This window comes from Eptatretus burgeri, chromosome 4 (assembly GCF_056783735.1).
Source record: "Eptatretus burgeri isolate ZD-2024b chromosome 4, Ebu_testis_v1, whole genome shotgun sequence".
In the NCBI taxonomy this organism is placed as follows: Eukaryota; Metazoa; Chordata; class Myxini; order Myxiniformes; family Myxinidae; genus Eptatretus; species Eptatretus burgeri.
Genome location: NC_140964.1, coordinates 105715768 through 105738160, shown reverse-complemented (window position 1 = coordinate 105738160; position 22393 = coordinate 105715768). Strand labels below are relative to the sequence as shown.

Below are 22393 nucleotides of genomic sequence, written 5' to 3'. Positions count from 1 at the left end.
GGGACTCATGCGCTGGTCGGCGTTACCCCCACCTCTGCTTTCAGCGAGGTCAGACGTGCCTGGCGCCTGGGGCGTGGCTCTCTGAGTGCGCTCAAGGCCGTTTTGGCCATGCGGTGGATTCTTAACTGATTATGGTGCGTGAGGGTTGGGGAGTGTTTGTTGCTTCCAGCCAAGGGTGCTGTTCAGCGCCCCCACCAAGGTCGGTTGGGTCTGGCGGTGGCGCCGCGGGTTCCAGACAGCGGGGGTCCGGCCTCGAAAGGTTTATCTGTTTCAGGTCTGCCTGAGGGCGGGTTTGCTGAGTCGTGCTGCTGTGCTTCTCCAGTAGCTCGCTTCCACGCATTATATGATGTGATGTGCTGTTATACTTCGCTGTTTTCATTTTATTTGCATGATTATTATACCGAGGTTCTTCGTGTTGTCTATGCTTCTTATAATACTGATCATTTAATAATCATACTTTTAGGAGGGAGGAGTGTGGTGTAGTCATGCCCACGGGGAGGGGCATGATGATGATGCATGATGGGCGTGATGGTGGAGGAGTGGCCGTGGGGGTCGGCAAGGGATATGAGGTGTGCACGCCGCCTGAGGCGTCGTAGTAATGCTGGAGTCGGCCGGCTCGTGAGTGTACCGCGTACGGAATAAAGGGGAGCCGCGGGCACAGTACGCCCGCGCTCGCACTCGTGCAACACAGCCCGGCTCGACTGTTCCTCCGCTTCGTGTCTGCCTGCTAAGCATCTCCCATTTCAGTACAGCACATTTTCCACAATCTCATCATAAAGGTTTGTCGAAGATTTCATGCCAAAAGCTCAATCGGTAAAAAATGTTACAGTCTGAGCATACACACTGTATCTCAATGGTAAACAAAGATTTCGATTAAAACATTTATGGCTGGTCGACCACTTCACTGATGACATCATTCTTACAATCATTTATGCCCCATTGGGAGTAGAATGATGTGCTAAGTTTCAATTTTTTTTCCGATCAGCAGTTTCAGATACGTTTTAATTTTTTATGTTTAATCCAAGATGGCTGCCATACCACATGACCTATGACGTCACAATTATCATTAAAATATTCTTCATCGAGGGGGGGGTGGGGGTCACTCATACCCTGAACATTTTGTTGCGATAGTCAAGTGGTTGCTGAGAAAAAAAATATGAAAAAAATTATGGAGCCAAACAAAAAAAGGCCAAAAAAAGGGTTAGAATATGATCGCCAAATTCAGCACAAAATTAGTGCAAAACAAACAAACAAAAAAATTTAAATACCACTTTCCTTTGAAAATGCCTCAAATGGTAGTTTATACCCAGTGAATAAAAGAGTTGTTAAGGTTTAAGGCTTAACCCAGCACAACAGTGTAGTAGATAGTAGAAAAATCGTGCAAATTATGATACAAGCATCAAATTTGGCATTTCTGTTCTGCAGGGCTTTCTGATCAAATCTGCCCGATTGGCCATTTGAAAATCGAAGATGGCGGCCATGTTTCAAGATGGCCGCCAAGTTAGCCTCCCGAAGTTGACTTTTTGCTTAGAAGTATTTGTAGTTGTCCGATTTGCATGATCTAAGTGTGGATTCCTATGTTTTCCAACCTGCTGGAGTGGATTTTCCTGTTTTTAAAGCCCCCTGACACACACTTTTTCTGAATTTGCACATTTGTTTTTGATTTTCATACGTTTGCATGACTTAACATGGATGTAGTAGTATCTACTTATGCATGGGGTGTAAGGGTGTAGTGTTAGAGGTAGTACCTTTGTTTCAGAAGTCAGCCACATCCCTTGGATGGACTACTGGCACTGGTCCTCATCACTGACCCAACTCTCATTTATGGCTCCAAGAAGTTGCTCGTGCATGGCATCGGCCACACCCTGGTAAACCGCGTTGGCTCGCGGTCTAAACTAGATGAGGGTAGCACACAGAAGGTCTCTGCGTATGATGGAGTAAATCTAGCTCCAAATTTTCAAAGTGCACGAAGTTGATGAAACAGATGTGCTGATTGAATCCAGGCCACTTACCAGTCCTTTAATCAACATTTCCAGTTCATCGCCAAGTAAGAATTTCTTGAAGGAGTGATTGTCGGGCACTACCAAGGCACATTGGTGACATCACTGCTGTGAAACTCAGCATGGGGTTCAGTGTCAGCTAAGTAGAAATTGTATGTTGGCATCATTGTTGGCATCATACTGCAACAACTTACTAGTGTCCCAAATGTTGCCTAATCAACCCTGGATCAGTTAGGCAACCGCACCTGAATCGACAGGACGTGCCAGCGTGGGAGAGCCGAGCTAAGGATAACGGGGTTTTAGTTATCTGGATGGTGTACAGATCGCACGGGACTTATGTCACTGGATGAATGATCGGACGAGGTGTAGGGCAGATGCATAAACCTAGTTGTATCCCACACAGAAAAGTGTCCATTATACATGTACAGGGTGGTAAAAGGATAAACCCTCGACGCTGAACGTCATACTGGCCATGGACGAGAGTTCTACTGGTAAATCATGGAACACTGTCTGGACCAAGTGTTGCCTATGTCAGGAGGTTAAGAAAGAAGATCTAAAGTCCCCCCAGGCCAATCCTGCCAAAAGAGGAGATGATGGGTATATGAACTTGGCAAGGAATATTCATTCCTCTGTTTCACTCACTCAATGCACTAACAATCAAGCTAGACCCTGCAAGACTTGACGAAGGTGGTGGGATAGAGGAAACCTTGAGACAAAACAAGGCACGATATCATGAGAGTTGCAGGCGTCTATTTAACAACACAAAGTTACACAGAGCTGAAAAAAGATCAATCCCTGCAGGTGCTAGTGATGAGGGCAGTAGAAGTAAGATCCCACGAAAGGTCCAAGAAGCTAAAACACAAGAATGTTTTCTTTGCGAAACCCAAGAGGGTGAGCTCAGAGAAGCAATGACAATGAAATTGAATAAGAGAATAAACAAATGTGAAAAAACACTCAGTGATGGAAAACTCCTTGCCAAACTGAGTGGAGGAGATGTCGTAGCACAAGAACTGAAATATCACCCTGCCTGCTTGGTGGCACTGTATAACCGAGAACGAGACTACCTGAAGGAGCAGGAGCAAGAGAAAGCACAGGAGCACCGGAAGGAAGCATATTCAATTGCTTTCTCCGAACTGGTCACCTACATTAGTGAGATGAAAACTGCCAGTGATAGTACAGATCCACCCATTTTCAGGCTTGCTGATATGACCGTGCTTTACAAGCAGAGGCTGGAGCAGCTTGGTGTTGAATCGCCTGATGTTCATCCTACTCGACTTAAGGACCAGCTGCTTTTTCACATTCCCAAGCTGCAAGCTCATCGCCAAGGACGAGATGTTCTGCTGGCTTTTGAGAATGATGTCGGCTCAATCCTCACACAAGCATCCAAGTATGGTGAAGCGATCCATCTTGCGAAAGCTGCTGGGATAATAAGACGAGACATGCTCCATCAAAAGTCGCATTTCAACAGCACGTTTCACGACACAGACCTAGAACAGGCTGTACCACCATCACTTCTGCAATTTGTATGCATGGTCGAACATGGCGCAGACATCAAGTCCCAACTCCAGCATGGAGCATCGAAATCTGACCTTTCTATATCACAGCTCCTGCAGTACAACTGCTTTGCCAAGTACAAGGAAGTCACTGGATGCTGTGTCTCCATGTTGTCATGAAGAAGCTGACACACAAATATTTGTACACGCCAGGGATGCAACGACAGATGGTAGCAAGTCCATTATCATTAAGGCTAATGACACGGACGTACTAGTCATAGCAATATCTGTACTGCCATCCTTACAGGAACTAGGTCTTGAGAACATGTGGATTGCCTTTGGCCAAGGAGCCAAGGCGCAATGGATGTCCATGAGGTAGTTTCTGCAATAGGGCTTGAGAAAGCTTGAGGGATCCCATACTTCCATGCATTCACTGGATGTGACGTCGTGTCTGCCTTCCGCGGTAAAGGGAAGAAAACTGCATGGCAGACTTGGAACGTCTTTGATGATGTTTCTGAAACATTCACCAATCTCAGCCAGCATCCAACATTGATTCGTGATCTTGATCTGCAGAGGCTGGAGAGATTCGTTGTCCTCATGTATGACAGATCAAGCGCAGCCACTGGTGTGGATGGAGCAAGACTGGATTTCTTTGCCCCCAAGCATCGGCCTTACAACTCAATTCCACCAACACAGGCAGCCCTCAGAGAACATGCAAAGTGTGCGGCCTATCAGGCTGGGATCATCTGGGGCCAGGCAACCATCTCCAGTCCAGACACGAGCAGTCCCACTGAATGGGGATGGACACAGAAAGGAGAGACATGGCAGATATGTTGGACAACACTACCCCCTATTGCAGCCAGCTGTCAGGAACTGACCAAGTGTTCCTGTAAGAAAGGTTGCAACTGGTGATGCAATTGCTTTCAGTCAGGGCTCCCCTGCACAGCACTCTGCAGCTGCATATGTGGACAGTAGCAGCTGGAGGAACATTCGCATGGTATGCATAACTTTGAACATTTACTAGCCAGGGCCCGGTTGCAGAAAGGCCTTAGCTTCATATGGCAATCATTAAAGTGGTGCAAAATCAGAAAAAGTGTGTGTCAGGGGGCTTTAAAAACAGGAAAATCCACTCCAGCAGGTTTGAAAACATAGGAATCCACACCTAGATCATGCAAATCGGACAACTACAAATACTTCTAAGCAAAAAGTCAACTTCGGGAGGCTAACTTGGTGGCCATCTTGGATTTTCAAATGGCCAATCAGGCAGATTTGATTTGAATCCCCTGGAGAACAAATGTGCCAAATTTGATGCTTGTATCATCATTTGCACGATTCCTCTCAAAAATTGCTGTTATCTGCCCCACCATAAGATCAATGAAGGAAGCAAAAAAGGGTCAAATAATAATTACAATTGTAATAACTAGTGCATGCCCATACGTGCATGGCCGTACGTGCAAAAAAATAAAAGAAAAAAAAAGAATTGTGACGTGATAGCAACGTGTCCTGTCATTGGTTTGGTAAATAAATGGCCATAACTTGGGAAGCACTTGTCCGATTAATATCTCTTCTTTTTTCGGCTGCTCCCGTTAAGGGTCGCCACAGCGGATCATCTGTTATGATCCGTATAATGATTTGGCACAGGTTTTACACCGGATGCCCTTACTGACGCAACCCTGGTCGCCTCTTACGACACAGGGATACTTGTCCGATTAATATCAAACCTTTAAAAGGCACATACTCAGGTCCCCAGCAAAATACCTGGCAAGTTTCAATTAGATCGGACCAGTGGTTGTCGAGAAACAGCGGTCACAGACAGACAGACAGACAGACACACAGAGATTGCTGGAATTATAGTTAGGTAATGAAAATAATAATGAAATTATTATAACAAAATTATTCATTTGTCTTCTTCATATTCTCACAATAAGGATTCGTTGATCTGATGACAAAAGCTCAAATGGTAAAAAAAAAAAACCGGTTCCAGCCCAGACACACACACACACAGGCACACACAGAAGTGAATGCAAAACCCCTTCTTCCGCGATGCGGGGGACGGGGTAAAAATTGTATTTTCAAGTATATAGCACCTTTTGCCTATGCATACAAGGTGCTGACTTCACTCAGCTTTATCAAGTTTGGGTTTGATTCTTGCCAGTATACAATCTATTACCTACCAACTGTTGTCATGGTACACTGAAAATTAAGCATTGCATTATAGAGTGTGCAGTCTTTACAAAGCTGGCTGTCCCATCCGACACACACATTTGAGGAAATTAAATATCACAAGGAGACTTTCAAAAATATTGTGCTATTGGGTTCTGGTATCTGGTTAAATTTCAAACTGCTGTGAAGCAGAGGCACCAGCTCACAGTTGGAGAGTAATACTCGTACTTCATTGAGCTATGGCCAAAGGCCTTGGAGGCAATGGCAAGTGCAGCTTGGATTTACCAAGGAAGGACTTGGTATGATGGAGGATGACTTTCGAGGTAAGCATCGATTATTATATGGTCTGCCCAGGAGAGGTTTTAGCTGATGGTGAAGTCTTGAAGTTCATGAAACTGAACTAAGTTGATATGTGGGTTCATCAGACTATTCTTCCAGAGACAGGCTGAGAACATGAGATTTGCAAGTTTGAAAGACATGTTCCAAGAGTCAGACCATAGTCTGATCATTTCCAGTTCAGCAGAGGGAAGCAGTTGCTGCTGCTCTATCCATGGAATGTGGTATCATACAACAATATGGAGTCATCTGCAAAGATGAAAAGAGTGTTTCCAGAGCATCAGAGAGGTTATTATGTATATGAAGAACAAGACTGGGCCCAAAATACAATCCTGGCTAGACGTTCCATCCACTGGAAGATGAGAAGAAAGGATTCTGTTGAGAGCTATGCACTGACATTGTGACTGGAGGAAATCAACAACCCAGGAAAGAAGGTGGCCACAGGCAGAAAATTTGCAAGCAGAGAAGGGTCCAACACTACATTGAATGCCTGAGATACACTACATGGCCAAAAGTATGCTGACACCCCTTCTAATTATGGATTTGGCTATTTCAGCCACACTCATTGCTGACAGGTGTATAAAATCAAGCACACAGCCATTCAATCTCCATAGACAAACATTGGCAGTACAATAGGCCATACTGAAGAGCTCAGTGACTTTCAACGTGACACCGTCACAGGATTCCACCTTTCCAACACGTCAGTTCATCAAATTTCTGTCCTGCTGGAGCTACCCATGTCAACGGTAAGTGCTGTTATTGTGAAGTGGAAACGGCTTGGAGCAATAGCTCAGCTGCGAATTGGTAGGCCACACAAGCTCACAGAACGGGACAGAAAAATCGTCTGCCATCGGTTGCAACACTCACTACCGAGTTCCAAACTGCCTCTGGAAGCAACGTCAGCACAAACACTGTTCGGCAAGAGCTTCATGAAATGGGTTTCATTGGCCGAGCAGCCGCACACAAGCCAAAGATCAACATGCGCAATGCCAAGCGTCGGCTGGAGTGGTGTAAAGCTGACCGCCATTGGACTCTGGAGCAGTGGAAACACGTTCTCTGGAGTAATGAATCACGCGTCACAATCTGGCAATCTGATGGATGAATCTGGGTTTGGCGGATCCCAGGAGAACGCTACCTGCCTGAATGCATAGTGCCAACTGTTTAGGAAATCTTAATGATACAGGATAAATGACATTCTGGATGATGCTGTGCTTCCAACTTTGTGGCAACAGTTTGGGGAAGGCCTTTTCCTGTTTCACTATGACAATGCCCCCGTGCACAAAGCGAGGTCCATACAGAAATTGTTTGTCGAGATCGGTGTGGAAGAACTTGAATGGCCTGCACAGAGCCCTGACCTCAACCCCACCTAATACCTTTGAGATTAATCGTAATGCTGACTGCGAGCCAGACATAATTGCCCAACATCAGTGCCCGACCTCACGAATGCTCTTGTGGCTGAATGGAAGCAAATCCCTGCAGCAATGTTCCAACATCGAGTGGAAAGCCTCCCAGAAGAGTGGAGACTGTTCTAGCAGCAAAGGGGGGACCAACTCCATATTAATGCCCATGATTTTGGAATGAGATGTTGGATAAGCAGGTGTCCACATACTTTTGGCCATGTGGTGTATATCCAGAGAGATATATCTGACCTCTTCTTTGGGATTCAGGGCATCCATCCTTTGTTCACAGAGATTTGGCAGCATATCTAAACTGATGATCAAAGATCAGACCATTTGATAAGAGAAAAGACGATGTCTGTTGTGATGATGGATTGACTTGCCTGTAATTAAAAAGATCCGTTTTGTACCCTTTTTGTACAAGAGAATGCTGTTGGCCGTCTCCCAAGGTGGGCGAGGTTTAAGAACAGACGAGAGCACAGAGGAAAAGCAACAAGATGGGAAGAAATGGCCATAGTTTCCAAGACTGGTCATGTGGGGAAGCAACTTAACTACAGGACTCATTACAATGAGAGAATTAATGAAATATATATTTGATTTGAAAGCACCAAGGATGAGAGACAGTGATAGAGAGAGAAGAGAGAAAGCTGGAGAAAGGGGAAGACAAGAAGCTACAATGGTAAGACAAAGTGGTTGGGTCGGAAGTACAACCATTGTATATCTTCAACTTTCATCCTTATCTTCAAATCATTGTGAAATATTGCATACCTTATGGCTGGCACGATAGCTTAGGGGTATGCATACTCACCTCTAAGCTGTCTAATCTGAAGTCTAATCTCTGCCCAGCTATTAATTGGCATCCTGATGTTTAGCAGGTAATGCAAGCCATCAATATGTCTGATGTCTCTGGGATGTATGTTAAAATGGATTTTCCAACTGCTGGTGTTAGTTGGTGCATGGTAAACATTGTTCACTTTAGGGGCATCATTAAGCACCTCCCAGTTTGATTGCCTCACTTTGGCTGTCTGCTTGGAAGAAGAAGCTTCGGCCCAGTGCTTTGATTTGTGCTCAGATGAAGAAGATTCCTTCAGGGTAATGGAAGCTCGAGTCGTTGGATTGATGGAGTGGAATTATTTTCTTTGTACTGGCCTAGCAACACAGGGGTTCATTTTTTCCTGCACACTTTAACAGTTCATTTACGATGTGTTGTACTGATGTGACCCTCATCGCAACTAGTTACTATGATGCAACTGGTCACTATAATCGTTATTTGTTGTACTTATTCTTCTTCATCTTCGTGTGCAGCCTGTGGCTGCTGGTTGCATCATTACCTCTGCTACCGAAGGTGAAGGAGGTTTTGTTTTCACCCCTTTCTGTCTGTTTGTTACATGCAAAATCGAAGATTTTTCAAGTATATTGGTCAGTCGATTTTGTTATTCTGTCAGTCTGTCTGTCGCCTACAGGTCACAATTCCAAACCAATCGTCATAAAACTTTACCAAGTTGTAGAGGTAGTCTCGACTGAGAAGCCAATTGATTTTGAGGTCAAAGGTCAAAAGTTATCTTGAGGTCAAATTTCTGAAATTGTCATTTTTCATCCAATTGATTTGAAATTTGAACAATATTTGCATATTTCATCACTGAATTTGGAAACCAAACATTTTTTGAGATCAAAAGGTCAAAGGTCAACTCAAGGTCAAACTTCTAAAATCATAAATTTACATCCTATTAACTTGAAAGTAGAACAGGATTTGCATAGTCCATCACTGAATTGGGAAAGCAACTATTTTTGAGGTCAAAAGTAAACTCAAGGTCAAACTTCTAAAATCATCAATTTCAATCTGAAAAATAATCAATTTTCATTTGATTAACCTGAAAATTAAGCAACAATTGCATAGTACATCGCTGAATTTGGAAACAAACTATTATTGAGGTCAAAAGGTCAAAGGTCAACCTTAGGTCAAACTTCTAAAATCATCAATTTCAATCTAACAAAAATAATTATAATCAATTTATACGAGCAGGGCGATGGACCTGAACTTTGATTAAGATTATGAATTTTAATCTTAACTCGATGACCCGTGAACCCGTTGGGTTCCCGTGGCAGTGGTTGATAAAAAAAATCATTTCAAAAAAAAAAAAAGATAGCTCCAGCGAACTATACTGCTGAGGTTGTCTGCATTGATCAAATAATCCCGAAGAGTACTTGACTGAATCGAGAATTGATTTTTAAAATAATTTTTTCGTTGCCCGATTTGAACGAAATTTGATAGTGCACACTGCAGGAGAATGGTGAGTAATGTGGGCCAAAATATTTTGCACTATCTTGTACCGTTTTGGCTGTATTCTGGGAACATACATTCATACATTCATACATACATACACACATACAAGATGAGAGTTTTAGTAATATTTCGATAGACAAATAGATGAAATGGACAATTTCATGTAGCCATGGCATTCTTTGGAGACGGCGGTGGATTTTGCAAGTATCGTGCTCAGTAGTATGTCTTGTTCTTGTTTTTCTGTGTCTGTTTGTCTGTCATTTTGTTTGACGCCGACAGGTCACAATTTTAAACCGATCTTCATGAAACTTCACCACATGGTAGAGTTTGTCATAAGGAAGAAGCCTATTGTTTTTGAGGTCAAAAGGTCAACAAAGGTCAAAGGTCAACAACTTAGGTGACATTTCTAAAATCCTCAATTTTCATCCGATCGACTTCAAATGTGAAGAGGATTTATATTTCAGGTCACTGAATTCAACGAGCCAATTATTTTTGAGGTCAACATCGACAAAAAGGTCAACATAGGTCCAAGGTCAGCAACTAAGGAGGAGGATATTGGGACCATACTCTGTGCAGAGCGCTGGTGCTGCCTAAGCAGTCTCCTTAGCTATTGGGCACAATCCTGGACGGGTCGCCACTCCGACACAGTATACCAGCATGCTGGACTCATTTTTCCGACCTCGGAAGGATGACAGGCTGAGTTAACCCCAGCTGGTATCATTTCAACAGCTGAGCAGGATTTGAACTTAGGACCCTAGGATCCAAAGTTCTTCACCCCAACCATTAAGCCAACACCAGGCATAGCTAAAACTAAGGAGGTATTTCTAAAATCCTCAATTTTCATCTCATTGACATTAAATTTGAAGAGGATTTGCATATCAGGTCACTGAATTCAACCACCAATTATTTTCGAGGTCAACGTCGGCCAAAAGGACAACATAGGCCGAATTTCTAAAATTGTCAATTTTCATCCGATTGACTTGAAATTTGAAGAGGAGTTGCAGATTTGGTCATTGGATTCAACTATCGATTATTTTTGAGGTCAAATTCGTTTTATGGATTTTGCAAGTATCATGCTTTGCACGTCTTCTTCTTGTTTGTGTGCAGGATAGCTCAAAAATTTGTGGCCAGATCCAGATGAAATTTGTGGACAGGTTTGTTTTGTGACAAGGATGAACTGATTCGATTTTGATGAAGATCCAGATCCTCGAATTTTTAAGTGATTCTTGACTGTTGAGAGATAGTGCGAAACCGATATATAGCACGATATCTCAAAAAAGTTGTGGACCGATTTGAACGAAACTTGGTGGACAGGTTGGGTGTGTGACAAGGACGAACTGTTTCGATTTTGGTGAAGATCTGAATCTAGATACGAGAATTATTTAACTTTTAAAGTGATTCTTCACCATTGATAGGCCAAAAACGATAAAGTACTGCCTAGCATGATATTTCAAAAATGTATTGGGCCCGATATGGTCTCGTGGATCAGACATTACATGGCGGAGGGATGCGCTCTACCGAGTGCCCTTATAGTTGGTTAATGGCGCAGCTATGCCACTGATGAAATGCCCCAATTACCAGTACACTGGTGCTCGTTTCGCTGACCTCAGAAGGATGACAGACTGAGTCAACCCCACCTGGTGTTAATTTAACGGTTAAAAACAGGGGCTCAAACTCAGGACCCTAAGATCCCAAGCCAGCCACCCTAACCACTAAGCCAACGCCAGGCTTTATGTTGTACTGATTGCAGTATCACACAGATATGTTGTATGGGTCCTCCACTCTCGGTTCTTTACAAATCAGTCATATATTGTGCTGCATTTTTGTTGAAGAAACTTTCTTTTCTTTGCAGGAGCAAGGCTCATGGAAGAGCAAGTTTGAGCTGACATTGGGACAAACAAACATCAAAGGAAGGAACAAACAGGAAAAGAGGATAGGGAGGAGGGGAGAAAGCTCTGAAACTAGCAAGATGGTTTGGTTGGAAAAGGTTAATGAGGGATAGAATTGGGGGTGACAAGAGATAGTGGTGCAATGCTTGCTTGAATCCCCGAAAAGAAGAGCAAGGCAAAACAGGAGGTTCCATACATGAGGAAAGTGAAGAATAAGAGCTGAGGTGTGTCGTCAGCCTGGATTGTGGAAGTTTAACCATGAAGGGGTTACTGGAAGAATGTGTGCATCCTGGAGTAGATGGGGAGGGTCAGAGGAAGGAGAGATCAGAGGGAGCAATATTGGAGAATAGACAGTATGTATGAAACAGAGAGGTCAAAGATCTGCCTGTGATGTAAGAGCAACCAACCTTGTGCTTCAACTTAATCACAGGAGATTCCAATAATTTTGAGAGCTTCAGATTTCACAAAATACAAGAGAAACAGTTGTGATGCTGGGGCATGAGCCACAGAAGAGAGCAGTACTCACTCCAATGACCTAGGGACAAAGGCCTTGTAGAGTATGTGTAGGTCTGATTTTCCAAGGAAAGAATAGGATTGACAGAGGATGCCCAATCTGCGGCTGACTTTGGAGGCCGCACAGCACAGCTTTGCTAATGTGGTTAGCGCAGGAAAGATCAAGGTGGACGGTGAGGCCGAGAACGTCTTCCAGTAGATAACCAAGAAAATAGATAGGTGGGTTCATTTGATGTTCCTTCCAGAGTGAAAGGTGAGACCGATTTTTCTGAGATTGAAATGCATGTTCCATTTATGATACCAGAATATAATCATTTTCAGATCAGTAAGGAGAGACGCTATTGCTTTCTGTCTAGCAATGGGATGGGGGTATTGTACACCACAATGTAGAGTCATATGCAAAAAGGAAGAGAGGGTTTTCGAGAGCAGCAGAGAAGTCATACTTGGCCAAAAACTGCCTTGGGGTACAACACAACAACACTGGTCAGACTGCCAGGCTGTGTCGAATGTTTGAGATATGTCCAGGGAGATGGTTGTAACCTCATATTTGAAATTGAGGACCTCCAAACATTGCTGAGAGAGGAACACAAGCATCTCCAGAGTTGAGTAATGAGAATGGAAACCAAACTGAGGGTCTGAGATCAAATTGTTTGAAAACAGGAAAGACAACATCAGAAACAATGATGTATTCCATGACTTTGCTTGTCATCTCAATTTGATCGAGTCAGCATCTGCAGTCTTGCTGTACTCTGCCAACTGCTTAAAATTCGATACAAGCTCACCAGCCAATAATTGCTAGGGTCTCATTTTCACCCTTCTTTCGGACAGGAGTTATGTTTGCTGATTTCCCTGCAGAGAGGAGGCAGCCAAAGAAGAAGTCCAGAATGAAAATGTCAGATAGAGGGGAAGCAAGAACGATAAAGCAGGATTTGAGAACCATCTGGCTCCGTTGCCAAAGCAGGGTCAAAGCTGGGCAGAACTTTCTCTCCCTCCTCAGCTGAGAAGGACACATAGTCCAGGAGATAATGGGTATGTCGGGGTATAACATGGGGACAGAACGAGATGGGTTGGGTTTACAAGGTTATGATCAATTTACAAATGCTTTTGATACATGATCTGATGTTTTCACATACAACAATGGTCTCTGACTTTGGAGTGCAATGTGAATAACTAACTTACCCGTGCTAGGAACACGCCTGCTGATTGTGGATCAGTGGATTGAAACTGGCGGCACCATGCAGGCTGCTATCAGACTAATGGAGAAACTTGGAGGTATTGTAATAGGTAAGTGTTGAAGCGATACGACCCCATTATTGGATAAATAACAATATTTGTGTTTATAAGTATTGGTATATTCGAGTGTAGTCATAAAAAAAACCTAGTTCTCCATTTCAAGCATTAGAAGGAATCATGGCAGCAACATGAACAGTTCCTTCCTTCATGGTTGCTAGTAACTCATGGCTGTTGTGAATAAGCATGCTGTCATGAAGGAGAAGAAGTTTAAAAAAAAAAAAACAAGGATGCAACTCCTCATTGAGGACACAGCTTCCAACCACACTTTAAAATGGGGCGTGTAGATTTTACAGTAAAATAATATATTGGTACGAGTTTTGGAGCGAGCATGCCGGGGTGCACGAGGGGTTTCTCGGACCCACCGCTTGACCTTCACGAACCTCCATGGCCAGACTGGTTGTTCGGCAACTACAGACGCCGGTTGGAGCAACTAGGTCTAACATGGTCTTCACGCCCAATGTCACTTTGCCTATTGGTGACTTAATGACCTCCACCCTTATTTACTTATTAAGAGTGGTCTAGCAAAATTGTGGGTGGGACGTTGGCGATCTCTGAACGAATTAGTGGGGTACAATTTCCCATCTGTTTATTAAATACACACGATGCTGAACCAACGAAGGAAGGAAAATGGAAAAGAGAAGGTCGATGGAAAAGAGATAATCGAGCAAGTTTGGAAACAGTTTACCAACGCGTCACAGAAGGCACATATTTACAGGTACATTATTTACAATCACAAATATTTACAAGGCACGTATAGAAATCAAAGACACAACAAAAGCTTACCTCAAGCACCGAAGTTCCCCTTAAACAATCTTAATGACCTTGGGATGGATCGGCGCACCACATTCACACCGGGAAAAATCGAGAGCAAGAGGGAGGAAAAGAAAGAAGAGCGAGGCGTGGTTGTCGCCCCTCGCTTGCCCCACACAAGCAGGTGGGCTTGTATTGGTCCAAAATGCAGGAAAGGGAAGGGAAGGGAGAAGGGGAAACGCCGTGCAAATGTTGGTGCAATGTCGGAATGTCATGTGTTTCTGGAGCCGCCGCACAGCACAGCATGCACGCACGCGTGCTGTGTTCACCCTCAGAACCCTTTGGCAAACAGAAATGGCTTGTGGACAGGAACGGCGTCTGCTCATTGGTCCATGTGTGGTCATCGATTGGAGGGAAGATCCAACAATTTTGCCACACCCCCGAGAGAGCAACTTTGGAATTTTCAACAGTAATGTTGAACACTTTAACGTCTCTAATCGTAGTGCTTCACCAGATGACGGCAATGGTAGCACCGAGACTGACATACCAAATGGTTTGGACAGCGGTGTGGTTGTGTTCTGAGAATGTGCAGAGGGAAATAGGATGGGGAGAAAGATTTGAAGGGATGGAGGATATAAGGCATTTGAAATGTAATTAAATGAAGAGGAGGGTTTACAGTGTTCGAGAGGTGAAGGCTTTTATGGAAACACGGGGGACAGAGGTTCGGGGGTGAAAGAGTGAGAACTTTGGATGGATGAAGGATGGATGGGTGGATTGATGGATTGAAAGTGGGAAATCTCCAGAAGGTGAGAAATCACAATGAGAATGGAACACGCGAATACTGACAGCACATTTTACCCCTTCCCTTATTTATTTATCACTCGCAAATACCACCCATTGCTTCGCAAATGGGAATATGAAGGGGGGGGAGGAGAGAGAGCGAGGAGGAGTTGGGGAGTGAGAAGGGGTTGGGGGAGGGAAGGAAGTGTGATGGGAGGGGAAGGGAAGGCAGAGTGAGGGTAAGGAAAGGCAAGGCAGTGTAAGGGGAGGGGAAGGGAAGGTAGTGTGAGGGGATGGTCCATTCAGACATAACCACCATCCAGACATGTACGGAAATAACCATCATCCAGATATGCTTGTTCTTGTCACCTAACGAACTCACCCACCAAGTTTCATTCGAATCCGTCCATAACTTTTAGAAGTATCGTGCTATATGTCGTTTTAGCCCCATTACTCAATGGTGAAGGTCAGTTCAGGTATGGGAGCATGCGCCGGAGCAGCGCGTCACCTCGTCCACTTTCCGCCGGAACTCCAGAGGCCTTCATCTGGCTATTCCCAAGGCAGATGCCTAGCCCATCCCAATCTCCTTGAGACGCTGATCAACCTGCTGCAACTATGAGGCATGTGGTCAGCCCATTGGCCTCCTTCGCTCATGAGGCTCCCTCGCTGAGACAATCTGGTGAGCAGGATCAGCACCAGGAAAATGATCCACATGTCCATACAGCTGCAGTTGACACTCACAGACTATGCAGGTAATAAATCTCATTTGAGTCTCTCTCAGCAACCGCTCGTTGGACACAAAGTCCGACAAGCAATAGCTAAGGATTCTCCGAAGAGATCTGGTATCATAGGAATTAAGTCTCCATCACAGATCCCTGGTCAGAGCCCAGGTCTCACATCTGCAGAGCAAGACTGGAAGCATCAAGGACCTGAAAACTCGGACTTTCATCCTTCTACACAGGTACCGACAGCACCACACCCCATGATCCAGTGAATTCATGACTACCCAGGCCTGACCCAGACATCTATTGACCTCTGGTTCACAGCCAGCAGAAACATGAATATCACTGCCAAGGTCAGTGAATCTCTCCGTGACCTCAACATCCTCACCACAAAGAGGCACAGACAAGATTGCAGCATCCAAAATGTCATTAAAAGCCTGGACCTGAGTTTTGACCCAGGAAACCAATAATCCCAGTGACTCCGACTCCTCATTCAACATGTCGAAGGCCCCCAGAAGGATATCCAGAGTCTCCACAAAGACGACCGCATCATCTGCAAAATCAACACCATAGATATTGACATTCCCAAACAAGGCACCGCAATTTGATCTCTCTGACATCGTCCCCAGAATCCAGTCCATACAAGTGTTGAAAAGTGTGGGGGCCAGTAAACAACCCTGACGAACTCCAGTAACAACTGGAAATGAGTCAGAGATGGCATCACCACATCTCACAGCACTCTCAGTTCCAGAATGTAGTTCAGACATCACATTGATCAGTCTTGTTGGCACCCCAAAAAGTCCGAGAATCCTCCAGAGGGCATCCTGATTCAGTGCATCAAATGCTTTGTTGAGATCAACATAGGGTGTGAGCAGCCCCTGCGTTCAGTGAGGACCCGAAGAGCAAGGATACAGTCAATTGTTGACCTCTTTGGTGTAAAGCCTGACTGCTCTAGATGCTGGTGCTCAAGCAGATGGTGGCGAACCCTATCAATAATTATCCGAGCAAAGACCTTGCCCGGCAATGAGAGCAGCATCACCCATCGGTTGTTGTTGCAGTCTTGACAATCACCCTTCCCTTTCCAGAGAGGGACAACCAGGGTTCTCTTCCAGTCAGTTGGGATGATGCCTGTGTTCCAGGCAGAGCACAGAACTGCATGTAATGTGACACGAGTACAGCATTTCCACTAACCTTGAGAAGTTCAGCATGGATGCCATAGATCCCAGGAGCTTTACCCCATTTCAACCGATTCCCACAGCCTGTGTTTCCACAAATGAAGGTGGATCACAGTTGAATGGAGGGTCAACAATCAGGATAGTAACACCCCTGATATCCAACTCAACAGCTGGTAGGTCAGCCTGGTACAACCGTGAAAAGTAACTGGCCCTGCGGCCTTCACTTCAGACTCCTCTGTCAAGAGCGCACAACTCTCCACTCTAACTGCAGTACTCCGAGGGATGGGCTTGGAGAAACGCAATGTGTGAATTCCCCTGTAAGCAGGATGAGAATCACTTGACCACAGGTGATGCTCTACCCCCTCACAGATCGGCCTCATTGTCCTGCCTCAGCGCAAATACAGTTTTACGCCTCAACTCCCCGAACAGCTCAGCTCTGCCATTCAGCCTGGCCCTGTGACTCTCATCAATGGTATCCAGTGTCCCTTGAAAGACAAAATTCTTCTTCACCCTGCGGTGAGTTTAAAGACATCCATCAGCAACATCAAGGACGGTGGTCTTGAAGGCACTCCACAACTCTTCAGGATTTCCCAAAGCACTCAGACCCCCCAAATCCTCACTCAGCCTGTTTGCCAACTCCTCCACTGCCCTCTCATCCTTGAGCTTGCCAACATCCAGCCTCGGCTGGGATGGTACCATTCTCCCAGGTTTAAGCTGAAACTTTAGAGTTGCTACAACAAGCCTGTGGTCGATGTTGAGGAACTGAGCACTCCGGTAGACCCTGCAGTTCTGGATCATCCTCCAGTGACCATCAAAGAGCACATGGTCAATGTCATTTGCCACACCACCAACGTTGGAATACCAAGTCCAGCGATGAGCCTGTGGCCACTGAAACTATGAACCAGCCACCCCAAATCTACGACTTCTTACAAAGTCAAGGAACTTAGTGCTATTCTGGTTCACATTTCCAGACCCATGGGGACCAACACATATCTCATAACCATCCCCATCAGTTCCAGTTGATGCACTGAAATCCCCCAAGACTAGAAGTGTATCTCACCTGGGGCACTGATCAACCACAGACTCGAGCGCGGCATAGAATGTGTCCTTCACGGTGAGATCACTCACCTCATTTGGAGCATATGCAGATACCAGGGAAATGATACCCAAGGAGTGATAAATCCTTCATCTCACAATACGCTCTTTGAACAGTGTTACCTCAATTATCATTGGAGTCAGCTTATTGGACACAGCCACAGCAACTCCTTAGGCATGGTAACCATCAGAGCGACCAGACCAACAGTCGGTGTAACCACCCCCATGATCTCACCACTATCCAGTCTCCAGACCTCAGAGAGTGCTGCAATACCGATGTTCAAACGCTTGAGCTCAGATGACAACAGAGACAGGTGATCATCCTCTCTTCGGGATAGGACATTCCAGGCACCCACCTGAAAGGACCGCCTCAGGTTAACCCAAGGAGACCACCGTCTAGTGGGTGACACCTCAGCACCACTCCGCCACACCCCACTGCAATCTGACCTTGGATGGTTACCCCGTGCTTTTCCTCCTCTCAAGGAATGAGGGTTGCAAAGGGTTTGTCCCAATCCCGTCATCCAGTGAGCTGCCCTGTTGAAGGCAGCTCTAACGGAGTGGGTTTTCAGTTTTCTTTGTGTTTTCATGTGTGTTTTGTGGAATGAAGTGTTTTGCATTGGCCAGAAGTGCAAATGCTGCCACCAACCTTCTAAAACAATTTTTTTTTTAAAGTAACCCAACTGCAGGAGAACATCCACAGACACAGTTGGGCCCAAGATATGGATGACCGTTGGCTCACAAGGAGCTTCTCCACCCTTTGAAGAATCACTGAAAAATATTCTTGGATCCGGATCCGGATATTCACCAAAATTAAATCAATTCTCCCTCGTTACATTCCTAACCTACCCACCAAGTTTTCTCCGAATCCGTCCAAACTTTTTGAGATATCCTGCTTTGTGTCGTTTTTGATCCTATCTCCCAATGGTGAAGAACCACTGAAAAATTTCTCATATCCAGATCCGGATTCAGATCTTCACCAAAATATAATCATTTCGTCCTTGTCACATACCCAAGCTCTCCACAAAATTTCGTCCAAATGCGTCCACAACTTTTTGAGTTACTCTGTTAAAAAACAAAGAAAGAAACAAATAGACAGACAGACAGAGGTAAACACATAACCTCTGTCACGAAAGGTGGACGGGGGTAATAACCAGTTGCTTTAGAAACAGCAGCGAGGATAAAGGACAAAGGACAAAGGAAGACACTGCCAAGGTTAAAAGTTGAAACCTCCTCCATTGCGTTACACACCACAGGGCCAGGCACCATGAACCTGGGTGCGAGTTCTAGTCCAGTCAAATTAGTATCTTCACCGACCACTAATTGCAAAAGAATCATTTCCACTGCAGTGCATTTCAGTTAGACCCCTAATCACCATACTAAAAGTCCTAAAAAATCCGAGCATGGGAAAGTAGTGTAATTTGCATAATATGAAAATTAGCTTCCACCATAAGAGAAAATTCATATTTTCACTATAACTTTGCATCTAAGTACCCAATTGAAGCAAATAAAGTGTCCAAACCCATGTTTTCAAGGTCAATGAACATGATAGGCACATTTGCAAATTAATATTTTGAATATAATTTGCATATTATGCAAATTCGTTTCAGGAATTAGAGAAATTTCTCATTTTCATTATAATTTTCCATATAAGGAACAAGTATCCAACTCCATATTATGAATATAACTTGCATAAAATATGTATATTAGCTTTTAGCAATTAGAGAAAATAAAAAATGTCAGATAACTTTGCATCCATGTGCCCGATACAAACAATAAAGTCATATAAAAGCAAGTATGAAAAATTAACTAAAGCAGCAACAAGCAATACCTGAAATACTTAAAGTGGTGACACCCAATCAAGATGATATGATACATTTAACACAGGTTTTCACTGCTAATTGGTAATGTGGTTAGTGTTCTTAATGAATTTTCAGGTAACATATCAATCAGTATGACTGCTGTCATCTATCTCCACCAGGTGGAGAGATGACAGCAAATATTGCCACAGATAGATGACGGGTGGAGTCCACCCAAGATGAATTAGTGCAACTTACACCTTTACACACCCCACACATCCATGTACAGTCAATGGGAATACGCTTGCAGGTGCATCTGCTGGCGCTACACCCGGTCTTGCAGTTACACCTGAATATCTTGGTCAACTTCTCTGATGCAGCGGGGAGATGTGTCTGCATCATACCTGACCATGCTGGCCTCTTAGGACGAAGTACAAATGCCACTTCCCACAGAAGATCGATGTGATACGTTGGATCGTGCACTTCCATTGCCTGCAGTTCTTTGTATGCCAATGGATTACGTCCTGTGTGCTGAGATTTGAAAGTTTTGATGTTGATCCTTCCCACTTTTATGATGTCATCCGTTGTCACTGATACTCCAGGTATAGGTTTAGTAAGCAGCTTTCCTGGTGTGAAAGTGGAAATAATCCTCATTCCATGGAATGTTCCAAAGCCATCAAGAGTTCTTATATTGTAATCAACATTGTCACCAACATGCTGAATGAACTCTCCAGATCCAGGCTCAGGCAACTCTGCCCCTTGTGTAAGAGCGGCACTTTTCTCGAACTTCCGCACTTCAGAATAGGAACAACTGAAGCCGTGTTGATGAAGAGTATCTACGATGAACCGTGATGAAAACTGATGATGCATTTCAGTTGCTAGTCCAAATTGCAATGGGGCTTGAATGACTCTTGGCCTTGTTGCTTGCATTATAGCTTGTCCAATTGATGCTACCTTCAGATCAGTGATTTTGCCAATGAACAAACCTTGCAACAACATCAGTAGTGACTGTGGAATGAATTGCACAGCTGCTTCTGTTGATGACATCTGTTCTCTGGTTGGATATACATCATTAGAAGAGTCAACTGCCTTTATGGCACTCTTGATAAGCTTGGCAACTGTGTTTATCATTCGTATTTTCTCAATATTGGGGTCCTCTTTCTTCTGTTCCTTGTAAAGTCATGGAGAATATTTGCTGCTGTTCGTCTAAAAGTTACTACATTTGGCTTCCCATTCAGCTCGGTTATGATGATATTGTCACCAAAATGTTCCATGAGTTCACTCTTCATATGTGTAAAGCCATAAGCTGCAACCTCTGAACCCAAAAGACCTGTCTCCATTTTCTCAATCAAGTCTGTTATTGTAATCTGCTCATCATCATTTTCCTCCAGGTACTTTGCAACCAACAGGAATGCTTCATATCTTTCTGCTTCTTTGGGTCTGCCAAGCCTTTGTTTCTTTGCAACACTACCTAGTCCAGAGGAATGTTGCTGTGGAACCTGCTTCCCAGTCCTGAAGTTGACATTACAGCTTTGATGGTAAACTGCATCGGCTGCGATTAGGTCATGAGCATATGCAATTCTGCCTGAAACCAACGTAGACCATTCAACTTTCCTTTGTGCACATGAATGGAAGACAATATTTTGGAATGATGTGGTTCTTACAGGATAGACATCCATGCCATCACGCTTTTTCTCATTGTAAGTAGCTGGTTCACTGCAAAACAAACAGTGCTTGTCCAAACTGAACGTTGGTGTTTCTGAACGAAGGATACACGGTGAGGGCTGATCTTGTTCAGTTACTTTTTCCTGTGCCATTGCAATCGTCTGTGGATGAGTGAAAACCTGTCGGCATTCTGTGTGTACTCGCTGACCTTTATGAGTTCTTGTACTACTTCCTTGCTGCTCACTGATCCTGTTGATACTCTCGCTCCCCTTTTCTCGTAGAATTGCAGTATCCTGACCAACTTCTAAACTCTTCTCGCAGAAAACACACTCAGCCATAGCTATCTGTAATTCATGAAATAACAGAGCAGAAACAATACAAGTAAGGGTTAGGGTTATGGTTCAATCGGATACAGTTACTTAGATGCAAAGTTATCGTGAAAATATGAATTTTCTCTTATGGCAGAAGCTCATTTTCATATGATGCAAATTACACTACTTTTCCATGCTAGAAATTTTTAGGACTTTTGGTATGGTGATTAGGGGGTCTTACTGAAATGCACTGCAGTGGAAACAATTCTTTTGCAATTATGATGGGTTACCCCCTCAAATTTGCTACATTGACTGGACTATTCCGTCCGCACACCCGTGAATCCCACACACACGTAACCAAGCATGCAGGCATGCACACACACACACACACACACACACACACACACACACACACACACACACACACACACACACACACACACACCCATGAAGAGTCCCTTTACAAATCCAATGCTACATTATACCACGTCCGTGTGTGCTGTCTATGTACCTCTTCATGCTTGGAACAAACTGACCTGCGGATCGGGACACAAACTATGTGCGTAATACCGCTATCAACTGTAGGGCGCTTGCCAAGTGGCTTTAGCACTCAAGTAAGCACTGTAACGAAACAGTTGATGGGGAACAGCTGGCTTGACAAGTTATGGCAAGCTCATTGATAATGGGACATACCTGCAAAAAACAAATAAACATCGTCGATTTCTTAACAT

General features: G+C 44.2%; 1 protein-coding gene across 1 annotated transcript in view; it reads left to right on the top strand.

The window, feature by feature from the left end:
* LOC147028834 (uncharacterized) overlaps positions 1 to 22393 on the top strand; it is a 147910-nt gene that overhangs the window by 117795 nt on the left and 7722 nt on the right. The window contains exon 8 of the mRNA XM_085880270.1: positions 13264 to 13359. Coding sequence (XP_085736396.1) covers positions 13264 to 13359 — 96 coding nt within the window. The remainder of the gene's footprint in view (positions 1 to 13263; positions 13360 to 22393) is intronic.